The 25342-nt window shown below is 36.1% G+C and overlaps 1 protein-coding gene across 1 annotated transcript in view; it reads right to left on the reverse strand.

The window, feature by feature from the left end:
- Positions 1–22053: 22053 nt before the first annotated feature.
- The window catches only part of LOC107659150 (kinesin-like protein KIF26A), a 100908-nt gene continuing 97619 nt past the window's right edge, over positions 22054–25342 (reverse strand). The window contains exon 15 of the mRNA XM_016447988.1: positions 22054–23332. Within this exon, the coding sequence (XP_016303474.1) occupies positions 23151–23332 (182 nt within the window). The 3' untranslated portion in view covers positions 22054–23150. The remainder of the gene's footprint in view (positions 23333–25342) is intronic.

Consider the following 25342-nt stretch of genomic DNA (forward strand, 5'->3'; position numbering starts at 1 on the left):
CTGATTTATTATGAATAATTGAAATGGAAATTTAATTAAAAAGGACTGCAACTATTCTGAGGCCTATGAACATAAACATTAGCTGAGGGATACAGGACGCAACAGTCTCCACAGGCATAATGTAATTTACACTATTACAGGACATGTTCTAACATGAACAGCTTTGGTTGTACCTGCTGATTAGCTGAGAGAAATGCTCGATGTTGATCCAAGGACGTGTCCTACTTGGATAAATCACAAAAAATGTCCAAGGGAAAAATACGATAATTTTGAAGTACCAATATTAAAGTTTATGTCAATTATTTTCATGTTATGATGACTGATAACTGATAAATGGGCAACTGTAAAATTCCACACTATTTAGTCTATATAAATGAACAATAAAACACTGAACACTGAAATCGATCGTTTTATTTGCAACAAGTTAGGGCTGTCAAAATGGCTGAAAAACTACATTCAAATTTTTTACTTAAATATTATCAAAATTCGAATTATATTCTAATTTAAAATGCATAATTTCAGTTGCATAAAATAACATGACAATCTGTGAAAAAAAAAGTGCATAATGTTTAAAATAATGTTTATACACCAGTTATAATTAAGTTGCTTAAACAACTATAAACAAAACAGCATCATGTATGTATGTATAGTTTAATACAAAGGGCCAAACACCAATCACACAGAGTACATTTTTCATTTAAAAACACGAGTTGCAGTGGGATGGGGAAGAAAACCTGCCATAAAGTCTCTAGATATGTTTTTTCAAAGTTGAACTTGCATTAATTTTAAATGGCTTTCTAAACATGCGGCTCTTTTGTGGGAGATGCGAGTGCAACAGTGATAGATGTCCCTGTAGAAAATGCGCGAAATATGCGTTCTGTGTGAACGGCTTGGTTTCAGTTTTGACGTAAAAAAGATCTTCTTTGATGTTCTCTTTTCCCGCAATATTTGTAATTAACAAGGCAGCAGCGCCGCATCTAGGGTTTCAACTGGATAGGTTAACAAAAACATTCAAATGCAAGGACACTTACATCGTCATCGCATCTCGTGCGCCACTGATAAAGCCGCCTCCTTAACGCACACCTAAAATTCGAATGCAAAGTTTTTGCATTCGAATGTGGATTTTTATTCGAAATTCGAATTTTTTTTTTGACAGCCCTACTACAAGTGAATTTAGGCATCATAACATTACAGTATGATTAAGGAATATTCATTTAAGACTACATTTAAAAGTGCTAATGTTTTTAAGATAAATTTTGCAGTCATCTAACACTAACTTCATTTTAATTTAAATATTAAAGAGGGGAAATGAGCATGCATAATTAATTATCCAGTATCCAAATATCCAAAAAATATAAAAAAAATGTTTTTGTCTGATTGTGGTTGGAAATGGAGCAAAACGTCTTATCAGCAAAATGTATTTCACTAGTACATTAGTTTTGAGTTGTCCTCTCATGACCTTGACCTTTCAGCTCCTGGGTTTGGCATTTCATGCTGATTTCTAACTCACTTGTGTCATGTGTGTATGAGTGTATGAGCTAAGACACTGTTCACAGCCTGCCAGCCTGTTTATTCTAAATGGTACATGCTAGTTAAAAAAAAATGCATCTACTATATGCCCCGCAGCAAGAGGAGAACTTTTTGAATGATGGGCTTTACTGCATGTGCAGATTCCATGGGGGCTGCTTCTCTCTCAAATAAACAAACGTGAATGATGTTATTGGAATCAAGTAGCACATTACTGGTCTAAGGTTGTATTGCCTCTGTTTCAAAATCTTAACAGTGCTTTTCCCCATTCAGATTATTTATGATGCATTTTAGCCATTTATGGTTTGGCTTTTGCGGCATCTGTAAATGTTAAAAGCCTTTCAGATATGTCACAATTCAGGCTTATTCTCGCTGTTATAGCTTTTACTGTGCAAATTTTACTGGCTATAACTGTCAGCGGCTGGGTTTCAGTGCCAGTAAGTGATTTCAGTGCCTCTTTCTGGCTGGCAATCAGTGATGTGTCTAGATTTTCTTGACTAAGGCATTCTATGTTGGACTAACTTAAGGGGGGAAAGCATAATGTGCTTATTATATAATAATAACAACACAACTAAAAATGAATTACATTAATACAATGTAATTATAAAAAGAATAAAATCTACAAGACGTGAGGTTAACAGGACAAATTTGTATAAAAGTCAGTTTAAATCTCACAATAAAAATTAAAAAGGTAACTGTGAGAATTTTAAATATGCCAGTCACAATGCAAGATACTGTGAGAAGTAAAGTAGCATTTTTGAGATATAACGCTGGCATTATCTTTTCCCATATATTTGTGATATTCTCATATCTGTGCAATATTAATGGATGTCTTAAGTAGTATAACTTTGCGTGAGTTTGGTATTGAAAAAAAAAATCCATGGTAATTAGTGAAAACAGTTTTTCTAATTACCTATTACTAAGGGAGATGATCTCACACAGGAGAAGCTCCATTAAAGAATGAAAAATAAGTAATAAGCATTTCAGAGGTTCTTGCATGTCTATATGAGAGATTTCTCTAATTGCCTGCTGAAAGACAAATACATTGAGCTCAAATGATAAATGCCACTGCCAGTCCCTTTCAGGGAGGAGGGATAGTGATTTTTCCTGCTGAATGAGTTATTTCTCCACGTCTATGGTAAAGGATCTTTTAGGTGGGAAGAAAAACAAGAGCCTTAGTTCTGACATGTAGTGAAGAGGTTGTGTGGGTTTGAATTGGTTGAGACAGATTTTATGAACATTAGGATGCAGCTAAGCTGATTGGAGCTTTCTCTCGAGACATCACTGGGTCACAGAGTGTATATTTTCTAAGAAAAATGGCAGAAACAAAATATTACATAAAATATGAAATATATAAAATATACTTTCATACATACTTATATAAAATACTACTATTTGCAGATTTCAGAGCATATTTCTTTGGCTTTTTGACCAGGTCTTGGCAGACTCCCTCCTAGGTTGTGCATGGAATAACCCTCATGTTTACAGATTGTCTAGAGCCGGAGGTTGTACTCCCTTGGGTAAAGTATGCACAACGTGTCACGTCTGTTCTAGCCCGTGTGTCCCGGCAGACCCTACTTCAAGGACACAGCTCCATCAGGCCTGCTCACAGAAACACCGGCACAACAAATTAACATAATTGGGTGTGAAAATTGCAACTGAAATGCCTGCATCTCCTCCCTCCCATTCCCCAACCCTGAACCAGTCAGGAATAAGATCTCAATGTAACTTGTGGAGTAAAGCACTCTTGAGGAGGAGCAGGACTGAAATGAAAATCTTCAGAAGCAAGCCGTTCATAAGCAAGAGTATGTATCTGTGTCTTCACTTTGTCAGTGTGTCTGCTGGTGTGTCATTCTGTGGCAAAAATCCGCAACTGCGGAGAATCTGCAGTCCCAGCAGGAGGCTGTTGAGCTGAACAAACCCATGGTGTTATGACAGACTGAAATTAATGTGGACTCGCTTCTGTGGCCATTTAGAGGAATGTCCTAATCCTGGAGATAAATAAAGGGGGGAAAAGGAAACATAATGTCTCTGATCGTTTAGTATTGATCATATATTGTTACTGACATTTAACAAATGTTTATCTAACATCATTAAGCAAGAGATACCTATTTTATCTTGCTATTTGCTGGTGTATTTACTTAATTATGATGGTATTGATTGTACAGAACAATTTATTATTATTATTTATTTATTTTTATTTTTTAATTATAGAGCCAAAACACAGTAATGTATTTAGTATTATATTTATATAGTTTTTTTTTTTTACTGTGTTCTGGCTCTAGAGTTCCAATAAATAAATAAATTGCTCTGTATTAATACCATCATAATTAAGTAGATATACCAATGCTACAGTAAAAATTACCATATACGATAAAAACTATAGTGTATACATATTATTGCAAAAACAGATTTCCATTGAAAAACAGTAACAGAAGTCTTGACACAGATAGAGCCAAATTTTCATAATGTACCTTTAAATGACCACTGTGGAAGCCCTGATCATGTGCAGCAATGTCATTCCATTTTTTAATTCAAGTACTTTGCAATTTACTATCATTATGAATTATTGCTAATGTCCTGAATTCAATCATTAAAACCCATATATAAAAAAGCCAAAGTATATTTCATCCCTGCAGTTAACAGTCACTAATTTAACACAGGAAATTAAAGCTGTATTCTATTCCATTTGATTCATTTGTGTAACTAATGCAAATAATGTAAGCATCAATATGCTATTTTCTGTTCTCCATACATCTAACAATGTTAATACACTAATCCATCTGCTCAGAGTTGGTGTTTGTTGCCTCTGGTGATTGTTAAACTAGCTTACTTGCAAACAGCCTAACTGGAGTTTAAATGGCTGAGTGTGATGTGTGTATTTTCTCAGTCTATTTCCTTGCTAATATCTAATTCAGATTAATGTAATTGCAGAGTTGCAGAAGGTAGCTAAACCAAAGCGTTTAGAGTGGGATTGGCCTGCCATTTCCTTTTACTGCAGCAAGGGGGAAACTGCACACCCCATTACTCATGCAGTACTTCTACAAGACAGGGACATCAGCTCACATCACTCAGACCGGGGACGTGACACTCACTAACACCTCTGGACGTTTCTAGCAGCAGGTCCCGCCGTGGGCTGTGGTTTGGAGTCTGAATATGATTCATCTCTCACAACTTCTGCCTCAAATCTCTCACAACTTCTGCCTCAAATCTCTCACAACTTACAGCCTCTTACTTGTTTCTAAATGTCACTTCTCATTTTCAATTTTACATTCGTTCTTCTCATGCAGTTTTCTCAGATTTAATTAGACACGCTTATATGTTCATATCTGGCCTGTGTAATGTCCTTACCCCATTTCACTTTCCTTTCAATCTCAACTGTCCTCAGGACCAGTACTCATGGTAGTACTAACACAAAGAGACAGAAAATCACTTTCCTGAACTTTCCACCAAGGTACAATATTTAACTTCCCAACTTCAACTGTGTAGATGAAGCCCTTTCCATCTTCAAAGAAACTCCTGAAGACAATGATTCCACAATGTAATACATTTAAGAATGTACTAGTTGCTCGTTTCCATTCAATTACAATAACTGAGTCTAGAGTTCTTCAAGCTTTAAAAAGGACACAAAAGCACCAAGTATCATAAATAACTTCACATGACTTTTTGTGCTGTACAAGAGCATATTCGCTCATTCTTATGTTATAGCATATCCTCATTTCTAAGAATACAAGTATCTGTTAAACAAATATAAAAATGTAGCACTGTTTCAGGATCAGGTGCTTACTGAAGGTGCTCTGAGAGTATTTTTCTACACACTTCATGAATTCTGTGAAAACTCCAGGAGTCCTATCAAATAAATTCAGCATTCCCCTCAGCTCAAATGCAGCTGCACATGACAGGTTTATACAGCAACTGAATGTCAATATGCCCTAAATATACTTCTCCAAACACACCCCGATCATAAACACAATGTAATATGTCTCCTGAGAGTGATACTGCCTGTCATTTGAAGTGTTGCCATAAAACTACTGATGCTACAAACTAAACACAACATTGTATAGCCTTAAGTGAATTTACAGCATGCACATGCACCCTACCGTGCTGTACCAGGTGTTTACAGCAATCAATCCAGATTGCTGATGCTGTTAAACAAACAGTGTGACTGCTGGTATTGCAAAGTCTGTGGATTGTAATGCCTAATGCAAGTGGTTAAAAAGACCTTTCGGCTCTCTACTGCAGCAGGACTTGTCTTATTTTTCTTATAATTCAAATGGTAGATCATGCAAAGTGAGTCAATGTGTGAGTTTACAGTCCTTGTGTCATTGCCCTAGACTGATTCATGAATATTCAAAAGTTAATTGCATACATAGGCCTTTAAACTATTTAAAAGAGCAAATTACTGCCTCCTAGCAAACGAAGATCATGTCTTTTCCTCTGTCTCACAGCTTTCAGATACTAATTAAGCCAGTAATGTTTTCTACATTTAAATTATTGTAACGAGAACAGTTAATTGGATTCTGAAATGGAGCAGACAAACTCTTTCGTGATGCATTACAGTGTATTACATCAAGCAATAAAGCAGGATGGCATTACAATTTTATGTAACAGATGTGTGTGGTTTTAAAATCTAAAAGTTAACTTTATGACTGTTAACAGAACGTACATAATAATCCCTCTCAAATAATTATTCAGCAATCATTTACTTCTCAAATAACGTTTGCTATGACTTCCTGACAAAATCCTTGTATTAATAATGTATTCTGTCTTAGTGTGATTGTTTACTGCCTTTGTGTGCTAAAAAGATAAATGACCTTCAAAGGCATAAATAAATGCCAGCTGAATACCAGAGACAAAACAATAATCTGGCATTTTAATATAAAAGAAAAACAATAAATGAACGAGTTCCCCTGTTAGGTCCATATGCAGGTTCTTAAAAAGGATTTGTTATTGTCCCTAGAGGCAGACCTCTCTGACATCCATTCATATGAGATGCTTTGTAGTTGTGTTTGATGCTAATGCCTTGATTTCTTTACATTTGAGAATTAGCTGGATTCAGTTTGTACTTTATTTTTATCCATTTATTTTTGTAATTCTCCCTATTGTTTGTGAGAAATAAGTCTGAAGCTTCTTTAAAGTCTTATTTAAAGAAATATTCAAATAGATTTTGAGGTCAAACACAGTATAGTCAAACTATAATACAGTTTGTCACAAGGGAGAATATATTTAGCCTGATTGCATAATCATTTTACATTTATGAACTGGAAATGATAAGGTATTTTAGGAGTTACACTAATACAACTTAATAGTCAGAGTTCCAAGACCAGTTAACCCAATTCACATCAGGTGAGACTATTGCAATAGTAATTCAACACTGGGGCTCGTCCTGTTAAAGGTGAAGTGTGTCACTGTGTTGAATTGCGATCTGTTTGTTTGTGCAGTGTCAATTTGGTGTGCTAATCCGAGAAATGTAACACAGGTTATTATTATATAAAACTGTCAGTATTTTTGCAATTCTGTTTGGTGCCACTAGTGGTGCAGAAATTATATACTTCATCTTTAAGACAAAGAAACTGTGAGAACAACTATATGAGACTAGAAACTTTGTTGATTTATTAAATCATGAGGCCATACAAAGTAAAGGCTGTATGAATATTTACTGGATGAAAAGAAAAACAAAATCTGTAAAGTAACTTTAGAAATAAAACTATAAAACTATCCTACTAAAAATCTGAAAATATCCTCCTTTATTTAATGAACTTTTAAAGCACTAATTACTACCTCAGAAACCATAACATGATAAACAATTTTAAACAGTTTCTGTAAACAGTTAGGCTTCATAGTGATGTATTCAGTTTACTGTCAGCGGAGACAGAGGAAACAGCCGGATGGTGCAATGCAATTAGCATACAGCTCCAGCCAGCAGCAATCAGCAGAACCTAACCTCATTACTGTCTATGGACTACATGATCTGTTTCGCTGAGAGGTGAATTAATTACACTAAATTAACCTTGCCGGGAATACAAGACATGTTCAGTATGAAAATACACAGAATATTTCATATCAATGTAAATGAATGAGATCCTTTGGACATATTATACTACAACTGAAAGTGAGAAATACTTTACCTGTCCTGTGTAATGTCGACGTTGAGACAAAAACCATATGAACAAAATAATTAAACATGCCGGTTCCTGGACAGATGCTGATTATCTCGTAACACCATTATACTGAATTAATCAGTGGTAAATCATATTTCCAATGACTGGCTTTGAAGAGACTTGCATGAGAATAGATATTGGCATTTCTGTTTAACCCAGGGGTCAGATTTTTTCATACACACGCTGCAGTAGTTTATATGAAATAGGCCTTGATTAGATTCTGCTATCCAATTACTCCTCTTCTCATTATCATTACATCAGCCTGCTCTGGACTCAAGTCCACTTCACAATATAAAGCAACTTACCTTCATGTGGTCTTTCAATTAGTATAAATAAGCTTTTATATGAACAAAAAAGCTTATCTTGCAGTTAATGGTGGTTTAGTTAAAGTGGATTGAGTCCATCTATGAAAACTTTACTTAATAATGGTTTAAGAATAAGTCATCTGTGTTTCTAACGAAGAATCATAGTTGAGACTAGTCCAGATCAGTGGAACATAATGGGAGGTTTTAGATGTTATAAGGACTAAAAGCTTTATAATGTCCAGAACATTGTCAAAACACAATCACCATTCATATTCAGTGTTATCATAAACAGTGCCTTATCATGTGGAATTAAACAGCATAATGAAACATGCCCCAGAGTGACAATGGAAAGTGGCAGTAACTTACACCAGCCATCACATTCTATTAACCTCTTCCTATCCACAAAGAGTCAGTGTGTCACCTTAATTTAACTCACGTTCTTGAGCTCAATGACCATGTGTCATATTGACCACGACACATGCATGCCTCCCCCTCAAACCTGAATGTGATCAATCCGTGAAGTCACAGACTAAAAGAATTAAAGTCATTCAACCCTGAATATAATGGAAACGCATGTGCCGATAGCATGTTTTTATACAGAAATTAATTACGGAAGAGCAAGTAAATTGAGTCAAACAGTGTTCTAGACTTCATTTATAGTTTGCAGTTGTCAGACTGGGCTATGGACTACACTTGAGCTATACTATTATATGCTTTTTTTAGGCTGTTTTGGGGGTCCTATTTTGGGTGTATCCATGTACAGTGCCACAGAATATGTGGCTTGCAGCAAAAAAAAAAAGTAGTAAGATTTTTTGGGTAAAACAGACCATTCTGAGAAATTAAATGTCCATCATAGTCTATAAAATAAGAAAAAAGTTATTTAAATAAAATGTAATTTATACATATTAAATTCACATTTCTATAAAGGTCATTTGGTTATTAATATTATCTAATGCATCTTTTTTACATTAAAAAACAGGAAGACAAGTGTGGTTTTTGCACAATTATTAGTATGTTTCAATTATTAGTATTATCATTATTATTATTACTATTAGGCTATATTAAAAAAAAAACCTACACTACACAGCATACATTTCTTTCAGTACATCGTGTTCAGTACCTCAATTCAAATTCCAGAACTGAACTGGAATGTTTATTCTCAATCCAATTCTGAATGGTACACTACTCAGGCCAGAACTGCAAATTCACTGCAAACTGCAAGCTTTTCTTAAATATATATTTAGAAATAAATATGAAAAAAAAAAATCAGCTGGCCAGATATACGTCATTCATAATTCGCACACTCCTAAACTTGCTGTGCATCAAAAATGCCTCTGCTTTATATGAACTGACGGTGCATAAAGACAAACGACAGAGATTGTGTGAGCTTGTATCACTGCACACTGTGTTGTAGTCTAGTATTGGGGGTCCAGTTCTGCTGCAGTTGATGTGACGCCATGACCCGCTCTAAAAGCAAATGCTCTCACACCAAACCAGGAGCTAAAATACATGTCTATTACATTATGCTAGCATATATATTTCATATCACCAGTAACGTATCATCTTGAAACAAAGCATTTTCTTTGCATGCTCATAACTCAAGATTCTAAATGAAATCAGACTATTTTTTTTCCCACCGCAAATCAAGTTATTCGGACTCTGGCTGCCCTGTATGTAGTATATGCCACAAATGTAATAGAGTGGCTTCAAAGTGTAGGCTATTTGTACACTTAAGTGACACAGAAAAAATGTCATTGCATAAGAAACAAGCTATCAAACCAAGCAACACCTGACAAATTCTATAGCTTTTCTTAGAAGTCTTTCCTAAAACTACTACAATTACTTTTAAACAATATAGTCCCAAAAACATTTTGAGTGAATGTATGAAGTCAGCTCCCCTCAAGTTCATACTTCTCCAAGCACATTAGTTCATCACTTTCACTATGAACATGTTCCACTAACATTTGTCAACAAAAAGCTGTCATTTTCCATGGTGTCAATTTTCAATAATATATTATGTTATTATATATTTAAAACCACGTAAACCTAGTCAATTTCTCTTTGTTCTTTTGTCTTTTTTTCATTGTACTTATTTTTACAAATGGCTTTTTTTTTATTATTATTGCATTTATAAATCAAACCTTTAACCTTCATTGGCAGGTAGCTAACTGTTGACAGTTTAATGGAAATTACTCCCATAATCTGCACAAAGCATCATGGAAACGAAAGGTAGATGTAATGCAATTCACTTCTTACATTTTTCATTTTGGTTTCAATGTCCAAATACTTTTGGGAGGCACTTTATGGGGCCACTATATGTCAGAAGCTTGTTCATTTCATAAAGTTAAGGCCCAGGCTCTCATTGTTTTTAATACCGAGAGACTTCCACTGTTTCATAAATTATTTCTCCTTTACTCTTCAAGCTGTTTGCTCATGCTACAGTTGGGCAGCACATGCAAGCCTCGCTAAAGCTGTCTTGGCAATTGACAGGCCTGCCCTATGTGAGAACATGCTGTATGGGAGACATGGAGAGCAGCCAGGATTGATTGGAGCTCAAGGCGGGAGCTGAATCTTTCAGTGTGTATGAAAACTCTCAGCTTTTCTCTCTTCTCTCTTTTCATCGGCACCATCCTCCTCGCAGTAGATAATTGAGGTGCAGAGGGATGGAGACAGGGAATCTATTTCAGCACAACATCAGGCGAAAAGGACGCTTGGATGGATGGCCAGCCGTGTCCTGAATGCAAAAGCCTCGTGGCTCGGTGGAACGTGGCGGGTAATGGTTGCCTTATCTTCTCAGTCACAGCTCCTTTGTGCCTGTTAGAGCGTCTTCTAGGGCAATACAGACTCAAAACAACAAAACTGGAGCTGTCTGGGTCACAAGACAGAATCAATGCAGGTGCAGCAGCATTTCCACATTGTTCAGGGTCCAGTTGCTGGGTCTGACAATGTGAAGATTAGAATAAATGCTTCTCGGGCTGGATGTCAATAAGATTTGTAACATAGAACTGGACTAAAGTTTCTTAGCACAAAACCATTTGGCAAAGTAAGGTCAAATATCACTTACAGCTTCTTTGCAAGATACACCCAGCGACCGAGCCATTTACCGTGGATAATGATGACTTAAGAGGAGTCCCCAAATCAATACGGTGTCGAGACAGCCCGAGCGTGAAGGGGACTGAGTGACACTACACCTATGAGAAGTCACAGCTGCTTCTTAAAGCTGTCATTTCTGATCATATATTTACTTGCCCTCATGCCATTTTGGGCCCTGCTCCTTCAAAGTCAGCAACGATGTACAGGTTCTAATCAAAAATAGCTTCTTGTAATTCAGAGCAGCACTCGGAACAGCAAAACCTTATCGATTTTCCCACTGTACTATAAGGCAGTACCAAGACTGCTGTCAGTCTAGTAATTTCCCTCATATAACAGTTATTTTGTGTTTTTAAAAGCTGCTTGATAACAGAAACTCACACATATACTGCAATTTAACAACAAGTGAAATTCAATTGTATAATGTCTTTTATTTTAACTTAGCTAACTTTTGCAATAGCGTGAAATGATTTAAAGCAGATGTTCTTAACTGGGTGTAGAGGCTGACCAGGGGTCTCAATAAACTTTAAAGAGGGTTACAGAATTAACCCAGACTTAAAATAATACAGACTTAAAATTATTTAAATTAATATCAATTCATATGCATACTATTATTAATATATTAAGTCAATCTAAAATAATTAAAATATTACAAAAATAATAATAACAATCATGATTTAAAGTAAAACCATACAGTAGGCTATTTATTTTCCTGCTCAATAACTACTGTTTTTATTGAAAAAACATATGGTTCTGAAATATCTCACAAAATGAATTGTGCTTTATTAATTGACCTAGCTATATTGACAATCAGAATTTCTGTTTATAGAAAGTTCAAAACCAGCTTCTGGCCAATAAACTGAATGTTAATTAAACATGGATAAAGAAGTCTGATGTTCTATGAGACCCCTCAAATTAAGACATGAAATTTAGACCTACTGTGACTGTTCCAAGATAAAATGCTTTTATTTTTTAAATAAAGTGTCATATTGATTATAGTTTCTGTACAATCCCATTTAAATGTTAAATATCATGAAAAATGGATGGAAATAAAAAATGAATACAAATATAATCTCATTTATAATTTATTGTTAGTTGTTGTTACTTGCATAAACTGCTCGCGTAATTCCACCTTAAATGGCTAAATGTTAATTAACTCAGAGCTTCAGACTCTCCGTTACTACTACTTGTATTGAATATTGAAATTATGCCATGCAAGTCAAGTTGTTGGAGAAATAACCTTTTGTGCTACACGTTATTAGGCGCATAAACAGACAGATGCGACAAGATCCTAAGTTAGCACAAATTATTTTTTTCACACTCTGAACACGAAATGCTGCGTTGCAATCAAACACAAACAGCCAATCACAACAACGAGCGGACGAGTCATTCCTAAAACGCGTTTCAGAGTAAAACACATAGGCCTACCTTACTGGCTTCCGTGTCGCTTTTCCAGCATTTTATTTTTGTGCGTTTCTTGTCAAACTTGAAGATGATCCTCGCTGCAGAACACAAGATCCAGGGGGCGTGGTTGGATCCAGATCCCACTCCTCCCTCCTTACATACCCGTCTCCACCCCCTGATCCCTAAACCCACCCATCTCCTCCCCTAAACCTACCAATCTCCACCCCCTAGATGTGGATCCTACCACGCCCCCTGGATCTTGAGTTCTGCAGTGAGGGGCTACTGAAAACTTGAGCGATCATAAGGTAGCTACAACGTGGCTACAGGCCCATTTGATATGATTTTCCTCTAAACCACTAGATGGCAGAAAACCTTGGCGTAGCACTTTGCAAAACATCCACTTTTCAAGATGCACGTGCAAATGTGGCTGATCCTTGACGCGATCGTGGGCAGCAACGCAAAGTTAAATCTGTGCTTTTTTTAATGTTGTAGATTTAAGTAGCAAATGAGAATCGCTAAAATTATTGAATATATTTTGAGACAAAGGTCTTCTTAATGATTTTCAGTTATGTTTAAGATAATTAGTGAAAAGCACTTTTTTTTTTTTTTTTCTAGCCCCGTAGTACCCATATCCATTGTTTCCCAACTTTAACGATCATTCTGCCATCATCAATGTTGTGAACTACACCAGTTGAGCGGTAGGCTATTTGGTCCAATGAGTTTTCAGCTACCTCGGCTGCTTTCAAGCCCCGACAAAAACGGTGCAAAACGTTTTTTAAACGGAAACGGTGGTGCGTTGAACCATAGACATAAATACCTAGACTCCTCATTGGCCGCTTTGAGCCGTTGCTGCGATACGTCAACGCGTCCGCCATGTTTGTGAGGGCAAGACTGCCTTAAAAATAAATGGAGGTAAACGGAGGAGCTGCGTTTTTTTTCTGGATAAAAACACAATAACGTTTACATTTATCAACCGATTTCAGAGGTTTGTGATCTACATGGAGTTAAAAATAACTCTGCCTCCAGTTATTTAGTTAGGTTTGGAAAATTATTAATTTTCGTAAGAAATTGTGAAAACTCACACTTGTCTCACTTGTTGATTTGATTGATTTTTTCGGTTTACAATTCTAATGTTAATGTAGTATAACTGACATATACATGTTTTGTAATTTGAATGTACATTAAATGCAATTAAGTTGTTTCATTGCTTTCTCTGTCTTCAACCCCAACATTTGAGCTTTTCTCGTGCTTCAGGTCAGAACACGGCTCATTCCCTTTGAAATAATGGAAGAAAATCAAAATAATACATATTTAAGCACTGATAATTTACCATCATTGAGAAAATTGAATAAAACCAGCGAATACAAATAAAAAAAGTGACTCTTGGTAGTCTGCTTTTTATATTGATAGCACTCTATACAGATAAACTCCACAACAAACAATAACAAATGCAACTGATAATCCTTTATGGATCCAGCTTTGATGTTAATTACATTGTGCGAGCTGTCTCTTTAATACCGCGTGGTTTACATACATGTTGCTGCTGATTGGGCTGACATGTTTGACACACCCACCAAACAAGAGAAAACGCATCTCAAACCCTGTTGCACACCGTTTCCAGGAAACATGTCGTTCAAACCGGAAACCGTAGCAAAACGGTGCACACCGGTTTGAGCTTGAACTTGCCCCTGGTGTGGCATAAAGCCGCAGTTGCACTAGACATTAGGCACGCAAAATTTTTCTTATCCACCTTATTTCTCAATGCGAAAGTAAGCTGTTTTCTGTAAATGTGCGAGACTTTCGGTTCATCAGCCGCTGTAAGGAAATAACGAGAAGAATAACAAAGTGCAGTAAATGGTAACACTGTTTGCACTATAAACAGTTTGTTCATAATTAAGATAGGCCTAATTAATTAAAATAATATGGTAAGACACACCAGTTTGCAATATCAAGCAGTAAAACGAGCTGTTTTGTACAGCTTTAAAAATAGATGGAAGTGGACGAGACCAAAGCCAGACACAATAAATTTACAAATGGCCGTGCCCGCTACAGGAAAAATAACATGGATGCTCAAGCGGACAACACATGACTTCACACTATGTAGCGCTTAAAAAAAAACGCTGCACGCTGCAACTTATCAGTCTTCTTCTGGTCTCAGGTATTCACGTAAATTACATGGTCAGAGTTGGAATGCAGCAAAAGCAAAACTTCTTTGCTTGAGCTTGTTTCCAGTCTCATGCATTTGTATAAATGTAATTGGAAAAACAATCAAGCAGCCAACAAATTTTCTGTAGGTTATTGCATATTGTAACATTTGTTTTTACATTATGAATTTGTTAATGAATTACTGAGTAGCACCAGATGACTCCAAATATGATAAACTCTGTGAGCTAGAAAACTATTAGAATGAATGCAAGAAATACAACATGAATTGCAGGGAAAAGACTGTACTTCAGACTGTAGGTCATTGTAATATACTGTCCTGAAGGTTTTGAAACTAGGCAGCCAATTCTTTCAGTTGAAAGAATAGTAAAGAAAAGCGGTTCATTGATGCACTCCAATTAATAAAAGAGGTCATGTCATTGACAAGGAGGCCATCAACAGAAAAAAAAAAAAAAAACATTAGGAAGGAAAAGGCACATGCCACTTCCCACATTGTCCTCAATCCTTTTCCTGTCACAGTTTAGCCTTCATTTCAATCCGCCATATCTTATAAATATAACATGCTTTCAAGGTCTTTGAACAGAAACAAAGCCGCCTTTCTGGAAGCAGAAACACTTTATGAACATCTCCACAGACCCCCTGCAGAGAAAGTACATTTGAACTTTGGGATTGAAGAGACCTCGGATGGCTTCTTAAAACCATAAAACCCATCTCTTTTCTACTCATGCCCGGGTTTAGGAGGCTGTGATACTTGAGACCCCTGGATGGTGACAAGCCCTGCAGACTCCTTAGATCCACGGCTCTGTTTGATATCTGAGGCAGAAGTCTATCTACACAATTGACCCCAGGCACAGAAATTGGGCCTTGATTTTACAAAGCTGTTACCGCTGCTGCATTTTTACCTTTCTTTTCTAGAATTCTTTTTTTAAAGATGCACTCAGGTTGTGTCCTAATTAAAACATTTGAAAAATCCATCTATATTCTATACAGAGCAGGTCAAGATACTTTACAAAACAAAAACATGGCATCTAAACAAAATAAGCAAACTTAACTAAATAAAAACACAGAAAAAGTCAAGTAATCAGTTCATATGAGTCAGTGAGACATAAAATATTTGTGACTGGAAAAGAATGAAGAAAAATTGAATAAAAGAGGATGTAATATAAAAGAGGAAAGATGAAAAGCAAACAAAAAGAAATTGGGGCAGAAAATGCAGGAATTTTAGGATTCAGATTTGACCTTGTTGTCTTTCAGATGGAGCCACATTTTCCACCTTGAGGATCCCAAGAGCCATTTGAGGGATTTTCTTCCTCTGTGTCTGTCCAAGCATGTTTATTTCTTGAGGACCCCAGTGGGCTTCAATGTGAGAGCAGCTTTTTCCATTCCAATACGAAAGACATTATCATGGTAAATGGGCTGGAACAAGAAATGGCTCCAATGTGGGAATCATCCACAGATTTAAAACCGCAACCTCAAAAGCCTATCCTCATTTTATAGCGAAGGATGAAGTAAACCCATGCATGCACACAACGATTATTTAATACTTTTTAGCTTTCACAGAAAGAGGAGATTTCAGTATGTCAGTTCTGGTGGTTTTATATTTACTGGTGGTCCAGTTTTAAATTCATATAAAAACAAACCTCACAGACCAGATATTTTTAATAATAATAATAATAATAATAATCTAATCAGCTAAAATTTGTCAGTCTATAACCACTAGACCTTGGTATTACGAAAAGGACAATCTGTAAGGATAATGCTGATCAGCAAAAGCAACAAATGCAGTTAAAATTCAATTAATGCCACACATTAAGACCAAATCATGAAGGTAGACCTCCATGTAAGTAAAAAACTTGATTGGACACAAGTTAATTCAAACCCAAATCAAATAATAATGACAGGCAAGTTTAATTAAAGCACAAACAAAAGCAGCAATGAATATGGCTCACAGCTTTACAGCCACAACAATGTGTCTTATTGTGTTTCCAAAAAATTTTTTTCATGTGCTTTTTAATGACCCAGGCTATTTAATCAAACTGGTGCCATGTACAATGCTTATCAAAGTACTGTGTTTTACGACTACGTGATTTACACACACTCCTGACACATTAATGACATGAGCTAGACTCAAACGCCATCCATATTAATGGAAATACAGCATTGTGAAGGGAAAGGGTGAAGAGATTAAACAGAAGCTCCACTATGTGCCACTGAAATGGCACACATATACAACAAGACAGACCCCCAAAGTACACACAAAGGTCAGAAGTCAACTGGCAAGGGAACTGGATGTAGATTAGCAAAACTGACAAGAGATAAGAATAAGTGCTCTCAGGCTGGGTCTGTCGGTGGTCTGCTGTGGTTCATTATGCACAGGTACGCTCATCAAAGCTGGTGCACGTGTAAATGAAAGCATTCACATTGCTTCTTGATTATAACACAGATGTTAGTGAGGCTGAAAAGTAGCTCCTGTGCTCAAATAGAACATATTTGCTACTTCTTATCAGTGTTGGGTAAGTTACTCTAAAAAAGTAATTAATTACTAGTTACTAATTACATCTTCAACAGTGTAATTAGAATACTGTACAAATTACTCTCTCCAAAAAGTATTTAATTACTTATTACTAATAACTTTCTAAATCCTATATCAACCTCGACAAGTTATTGATACATGGATAGACATGAAACGGTTCATTTAATTCTTTCAGTTAAATAATAGATAAATACATAAATTATTCTGGTCACACTTTAGATTAGAGTCCAATTCTCACTATTAACTAACTATTAACTATGACTTTTGCATCAATATACTCCAATTACTGCTTATTAATACTTAGTAAATACTTAGTTGTTAAGTTTAAGTATTTGGTAGGAACTGAGGATTAAGGGTTTAGAATAAGGTCTTGCAGAATAAGACATTAATGTGTTTTTTAGTAATAATAAATAGCCAATATCCCAGTAATATTCATGCTAATTACTAACTAGTTAAAAGTGAGAATTGGGCAAGCCCACACTGGGCCTGTTTAGGTTTGGTGTGGGCTGGCCCTAGTCCACTGTGCCTGCAAAAAGCCAGCATGGGCCCCACAGGGGCATGTTTGCAGGGTGTATGCAAGATGAAAAAGACTAGAAAAAATTGCCTTAAAGGTGCCATAGAATGCATTGATACGATATTTTAAATTGTTCTCTGATATCTACATAGAAGGTATGTGGCTTAGGTAAGGGCAAAAGATCTCCAGAAATGGGTTTACATGTCCATTTACAACCCTAGGATTTGTCCCTAGAATGAAATGGTCTGTTTTTACCTTATTTGGAAGGGTCATGAATAATAATGTTGAGCTCTGCTCTGATTGGCTGTTTCACAGTGCGGCTCATTTCAGTAGCTCACACAACATATGGGAAATACAGGGAAAATATATATTTCAATACTTTCTCTCGCAGTTATATCGTTGGGTAATTATATAAAATGCGGGCATCAGGGAGCCGCTATTAATATGCGGGGCATTGAAACTGCTTTCGAATTCACAATTGCTTTTTACTTTCACTTTCGATATTAGCGATCGCACATGCTCTGTGTAAACTACAGCGGCAGTACTTACCACACATTTTACAAGATCAGATGCTTGTCAGTGGTGCTCAGGATCTGTAAATCATTCGCCATCATCCTCAGTCATCTCTCCTTACTCTGTTTATGTGGTAAGTGAAATCTTGTGTACTGTAATGTAACAGGCTACTGCTAGCAAGCAGCTAACCATGTCCCTTTAGTGGCTCGCGTTATTTTATTAGAATGTGCGTTATTTGTTTTTTGTGCCGTTCTGAATACAGACACCAACCCATCCCTGCACATGACATCCCCTGCACAGCATGGAACATAACATTTATTTCCATCATCTGCCATTTTCGCTATTATCCTCGCTTGTTTCTTCACAATACCTGCAGAACTTCTGATGGCTGGCATACTTGCCTGTTGCTTGTTTTTACATTAAGGCAGCACAAGCTTGTTGCTATTTGCAGAAAAATATGCTGATCTTGACCTGAATGAACTGTGCCATTAAAGGGTTAGTTCACCCGAAAATGAAAATTAGGCTGTTTTTTACTCACCCCAGAGCCATCCTAGGTGTATATGACTTTCTTCTTACAGACGAATCCAGTCGGAGTTATATAAAAAATTGTCTTTGATCTTTCAAGCTGTTTAATGCCACGAAGAAAGTCATATACACCTAGGATGCATCGGGGGTGAGTAAAACACAGCCTAATTTTCATTTTTGGATGAACTAACCCTTTAAAGCAGCTGACAGCTAATTCACAGAAACAGTTTGGCAGAGGTCATATGACAAAGTTGAATTAAGATAGAGGGAATCTGCGCAAATACTCAGTTTGAGGATGAGAAAACAAAATAGATCGCTCCAGGCTATCTTCAGAGCAGATGCTAATTTGCTCTGAAATGAGTCAATAAACCCCATTTCATCTGAGCTAGCAAGGCACAACAAACAGTAAAAATGATATATAGTCTCCTCTCCCAGGATGAGAAAATATCTTTCAAACTGTAAAGGCATAAACAGCTTTCTATGATTTAAATGTGTGTTATACCTTTCTGGCTGTGGGATTTTTTGAGTGCTTGTTTGTACAATATTGTCTGTTGCAAAATGCTCCTAAAGTAACCAATTTATCTCAGTATAGCTGGCAGCCCAAAATGTCTGTTCTTTCACAAAGTGATGTACATGTACAAAGAAGGAAAATATCCTAGCCCAGTCTACACAGCAACTAAAAATGAATTTTAAAACTATTACTGCAGGCTAGGCAAGGCTATATTCACAAATGGGAGCCACAGCAACCATTGCCATGTATTTGATGGGCACATGCTGCCTCTGATGGGATTAATGCAATAGGCGTGACAGGTGGCACATTGGCTCCTTACAACAAGGAGCAATTAACCCCGCTACTATTCACCCTTACATTTCAATGTGCCAGTAAAAGAAAGATACATCACCCTGTCACTGCTATGTGCCAATCACACTGTATTCACCAATGCATACTCACAGTTTGGACCTGTCACTGCAGGAAATAAGCCTTGTTCATAGCAAATGACTTCTCAGTGCTTGGTTCACTGCTTCAGCTCCCCAATCAAGGTGTCACAGCAACCTCAATCATCATAGAAGACAATGTGTTGAGAACAAGCATTCTTGCATACCAAAAATAAATGCATGTACCCTTTTCATGAACAGGCATGGGCAGGAAATATAAGCAACATTCAAATGCAAAACAAAGCACAAACCAAGCATCAAACCAAACTCGAAAGCCAAAAACAACACACAAAAAACAGAACATAAAAAGAAGCGCAGAGAGAAACAAAACACACAAAAAATCAAACCAAAACAACATAGAATAAAAAAGCTAAGCAAAAACAAAACACACAACAAACCAAAACAACATAGAATAAAAAGCAAAGCAAAAACAAAACAAAAACAATGATTGTTTGCTTGAAAAAAAAAATCCAGACGTAAAAATCCAAAAACACAAAAGCCAAAATACTAAACGCAAAGCAAAACAAAACAAAACACACAAAAAAATCAAACAAAAACAACAAAATAAAAAAGCTAAGTGAAAACAAAACAAAACAACAACACAACACATAACAAAACAAACAAACAAAACAAAAAAACAATGATTGTTTGTTTAAAAAAGTCCATTAGAGTGGAAGTTGTCAGAAAAAACTTTTGAGTTTGTTGTTAGGATATTAGTTATTCAGTGCAATACAACCACTTATTTCACATACATGCACACTGATATTTGGCTAATGCTTCAGCCTGCAGAAACTTGGTTTGGGTGTGTTGGGTGTTGGGTGCGTTTTTTATCACCAGTTATGCTCGTTTTATAAGATTATTCATGCATTCTGTCATGAATTTCTAAATATTTTTCCATTTATCAATATAAATGCAAGAAGTATAGCATTGTGTCAGAGGATGGAATTGAAATACCACAGACTCCACCTCCATTTTGTCCATTTCTGTTGCACATCTTCACAGGGATCAATCACATTCAGAGCCTGGGGGTTGGACTGTTTGCTTTTGAACCTGCCCTCCCCCATCCATGTACGTAATGAACAGAGGAAGACAGATACAGAATGAGACGCATCAAAGGTTTTCACTGTAGGAGACCAACAATCGGGGGATATGTAGAACTGTATGAATGACAGATGATCAAATTCTGCAGGCTTTTCTGCGGGAACAGATTCGGTGTGCTTCTAGTCAGCAAATTTGACAGGGTCACTTGGTGACTCTCAGTGACACATTATGACTTAAACGACTAGATGTCTTCAGAGAGACTGATTAAAACATCTCGATCCATTTGATGAGACCATCTGCTGAGGAGAACAGGAGAGAGCAGGTGGAATAACCCACCAATGGGATCACTCAAAGTGATTTTACCGTTGGGCCTTTGCAGCTCTCAGGTCTCTTCTGTGTCTATAGACTCACAATGCCCAAGAGTTTAAATGAATCACAAAGCCAGTATACCATCATTTATAGAGCTGAAAACCTAATGAAGATCAATCTGTGGTATGATTCAATTCTCAAATTTGTTTTGGCTCCAGCCATCTGTGTAGGAGCATCTTTTCATCACCCCTGTGACCAGTAGAAATTTAACAAGTCCACAGTGGATGATTGCTTTAATGTCAAGTTGTCATTACTTTACACAGTCTCTTCTCCTGCACATGTGAAAAGTGAATTTTCAGCAGAAATTACTCCAGTCTTCAGTGTCACATGATCCTTCAGAAATCATTGTAATAAGCTGATTTGGTGGACAAGCAACATTTATTATTATAAATAAGAATATAAAACGCAGATGACATTCTTTTTAAAGTGTTATCATTTGTTAGAAAGAAGAATTATGGGATTCATTCAGTTGTGCTGTCTGCTTTGCAGATATTTATGTGCAAAATATTTTCATGTAATTTGTACTCTGGCCTTTATAACAGAAGAAATCTTAATGTTCTTTTATGTAGAAAAATGAAATAGCCACACAAAGAATTATAAAGAGGAAACATTATTTTTATTCATAACTTTATGTTAATGCAAACTTAGGAGTCTATACATGGTTTTTAAAAAGGATAAAAAACTGTACAATACAAAGCAGGAACACTGATAACATCATAGACATTGAAAAAGTCTAAATGCTTGGCAAATCTGCTAAACTTAAATTATTAGTAGAAATCACAGACTAACATACAAAACAAAGAGGAAGAAATTAAATACATTTTACGAAGAACAAATCGAAAATATCATGCAGCAACTTGGAGAAAAAAGCCTGAGACTTTTTTCTCTGTTTAAACAAAGAATCATTCAACAACAAAAACAAAGAAAGATTTGTAAGATGTAAAAAAATAGCCACATTTTCTACTTCAAACCCTTGCAAATCCCAATAATCTCTTCTATTTGTTTCTTTATGAGAAACAGCAGTCACACTTCTCTCCAGAGACACTTTAAGGATTAACATGACAAACAAAAATCATCAAACATTAGAGGCTGAAGATAAATCACGGGACACAGTGAGGAGAAGGTCCTGTGCTGTGATATTGTCAACAGATGATAGCCGTTTGTATATCTGAACATATTCATTTTCAGTGTAGAAAGGCATAATCTTTTGAAGTTCAGGTAGATAGAGTGAATTTGTTTACCACGCTAAAAGAAACCAGCTTAACGCTGGTTGTTGCATGATCAGAGAAGAACAGACACATGCATACATTTCAGTATGACGCATACAGCACACACTGAAATTCATAAGTACAAACTCACTTCGGTTTGATGTCCTGAGAAGTGTTTGAGACAAGCTCTAATTTCTGATTTGCCACCAGCTGCACCAATCAGGTAAAGTAGTAGATCTGTATCAGACAGCCAATCATTATGCAGAGCGGCTGTAACTGAATGAGACAGACGACAGTGCCACTGCTTCAGCATCTTTATCCAATCGCGTGACATCACATCTGTCAGGGGCAAGCACGTTTTTGCATTATGCTGAAGAAAAAAGTCGAAGAGTTCTAATTGTGGTCATTTAGATATTAGAAAAGGCAATAGTATGGGGAGTTTTTTTTTCTTAACTTTTTATTGTGTTTAATACTTAAAACGATATTTTTAAAACACACTTTAGCTCTTATAAATACACTATACACTGCATTGCAATGCAAAATACTTTGTTTTTCAAAGTGTACTTGGGAAAGTTGGTCTCAATACTAGCACCAATCATAAAACAAAGATAGTTCTTGGGATTTGTTTTTTTGTTTTTTTTTTTGGTTTAAGGCACTTCCTGGTTAAGTTTAACGAAGATCTCAGGACACGGTCTTGCTCTTATTCTATTCAGTCTCTTTGTTTCTCAGCATTTCAGGGAGTTTCTAACCATGCTTATTCAATATCTTCATTTGTTGAAGGACAGTCTCAATCCCAGAAAAAAACATTCTTGCCATAACTCACAGCTAGCTTGCAAACAACATCCTGTTTTTTGTTCTCTCCTAGACCTCCATCTCCTGTTGTCCACTCTGTCCTGGGATCGCAGGCACAGCGATATCGAAGCAGGTTTCCATCATCACACGAGACTTGCATAGGTTGACACAAAACTCCAGGTCTCCTGTGGCCTGAGCCAGAGCCTCCAGGTAGTCCTGCGACTCCTGGTCCAGGTCAGGGTCCACATCAACTAATGGAAAAAAGGGTGAAAAATGCAAACAAAATTATTATTTTAAAACTTAGGGATGTAAATTTACCATTTATTTTGACATTTAATTAAATTTATTTAATTTCAAAAATGTTTTAAATAAATGACATGCCATGGTAGGCCAATTTAACATTCTAATTTTGTAAAAGATTCTTTAAATAAATTTAAAAACAAATTCAACAATACAGACATAAAATGAATAATAAAGTATACTGACTACATTTACTTTTTTGTAATGTTTATTCAATGAGTTACTTGTCCACTACAATAACCTAATGTTTAAATTATCTTTATTTGGTGACTTTTCTCAGTAAATAATAATTTGTGTGGTAAATTTGTTTTTAATTTTAATCTGAATAATCAATTTGAATACAGTCCTAATTAAAATGTGTATAAATATAAAAGTCAAGCAATCTCATAAATACACACATAGAAGCCACATTATTGTACTACATAATAAAGATGTGACTAGGTGCTGTGCAATGCAGCCCTATTGACACACCTAGATTGATAGTTTTATCATTCAAGACATAAACAAAAATCTCTGCGTGTGATGGTTGGTTGGTGTGGGAGATGGGCTTGCAGAAACACAATCCTCATTTTACTAGGCTCTGAAGAGGGGCTGATTTATACAGCATGACAGCCCCAATCACAGCTTTACCCAAGACAGCAGTCACACATGAATGGTAAACATCACCTGGCCAGTGGGCAGGTAGTTTTTGCAGAAGAGAAAAATAATACCTTATTGATTCAAGAACACACACAGACACGCATATTCACTCCCTCTCTCCATACACCTGCCATTTTCTCTACATTATTCCTTGGCATCCTGAGATTTTTCTCCCACATACTGTTTACAAAAGTGTTTCTTCTAACAAAGTGGAGACAGATACTTTGCAATATCAAGGTTGTTGTATCGGTGCTTTGTAATAGTTGTAATTCAAATACAGAATAAAACAGACATACAGAATCAGCAGAGCTTTCTTTACTGCTAGCAATGTTCTTTTTCATTCTCAGTAGAGTAAACGGTACTAATAACATGATTCAGCTTCATTTTCTTAAAATCATTTTCTTGCCCTGTTTGATACTGAAGGTCTTTACAAATGTATTTGAAAGTCTAAGATCCTGGTCATTGTTATAAAGTCTGTGTCCAGAGTTAGCTCAGTGAAAGAGAATTACACTTACATAAGCTCAACAAATCGTTTTGTTGTCACAGTTTACATTTATGGAGAATATTCTAGAAAGCCAATGTCATCCATTATTGTAATACATTGTCTCAGGCAGCAATTCAAAGTAGCCAATGCTCAAGACATTTCTGTGAATGCACCATTACCTCAGCATTTTCTTGTAACTCCTCTGGCACTAAGTTCAAACACTTAAATTAAAGTCATAAAGGGAGCCATTAGTCTACATCACATTACTGGGAAACTTATGCTGTGTAAGATGCATGGTAAAATTAATCATTCCTGACCTTGATGTATGGTAGAGTGTCACAGTAAAAATGTCCTTTTGGCTAAAAGTTTGTGAAATTTGTAGCATGAACAGAGTTGCTCATGTATACCACACCACTAAGTTCAGTCAAACAAAAGTGTGAATAATATTTTTGTGTAATACTTGATAATATTCAGTGTCACATAAATTAGAGGTTTTCAAATTGAGGTCAAAGGGACCACAAGGGGACCAGTGGAAAATTAGCATCAACAAGGCAAGTTAACTTGTCAACTTGAGATGTTAAATATGCTTGACACAAATTTTCAGCTTTTTAAAGTCAGAAATCATGAGATTAATCACATTTATTTTGTTCTATTGACAGTCCTAGTTTTTAAACAATAAATAGATGGGAAAAAGACACTGTATGAACTTAATACAAAGTAAATATTCTTCAGATATTTTTTTTTATAATTTGCTTTGGATTTAGTGCAGTAACAACAAAATCACAGGATTTAATTTAGGATACAATCATGTGTAGATGGGTCATACAATAAAATATAT

The sequence above is a fragment of the Sinocyclocheilus anshuiensis genome, unplaced genomic scaffold (genome assembly GCF_001515605.1).
Source record: "Sinocyclocheilus anshuiensis isolate Anshui unplaced genomic scaffold, SAMN03320099.WGS_v1.1 scaffold423, whole genome shotgun sequence".
Lineage (NCBI taxonomy): Eukaryota > Metazoa > Chordata > Actinopteri > Cypriniformes > Cyprinidae > Sinocyclocheilus > Sinocyclocheilus anshuiensis.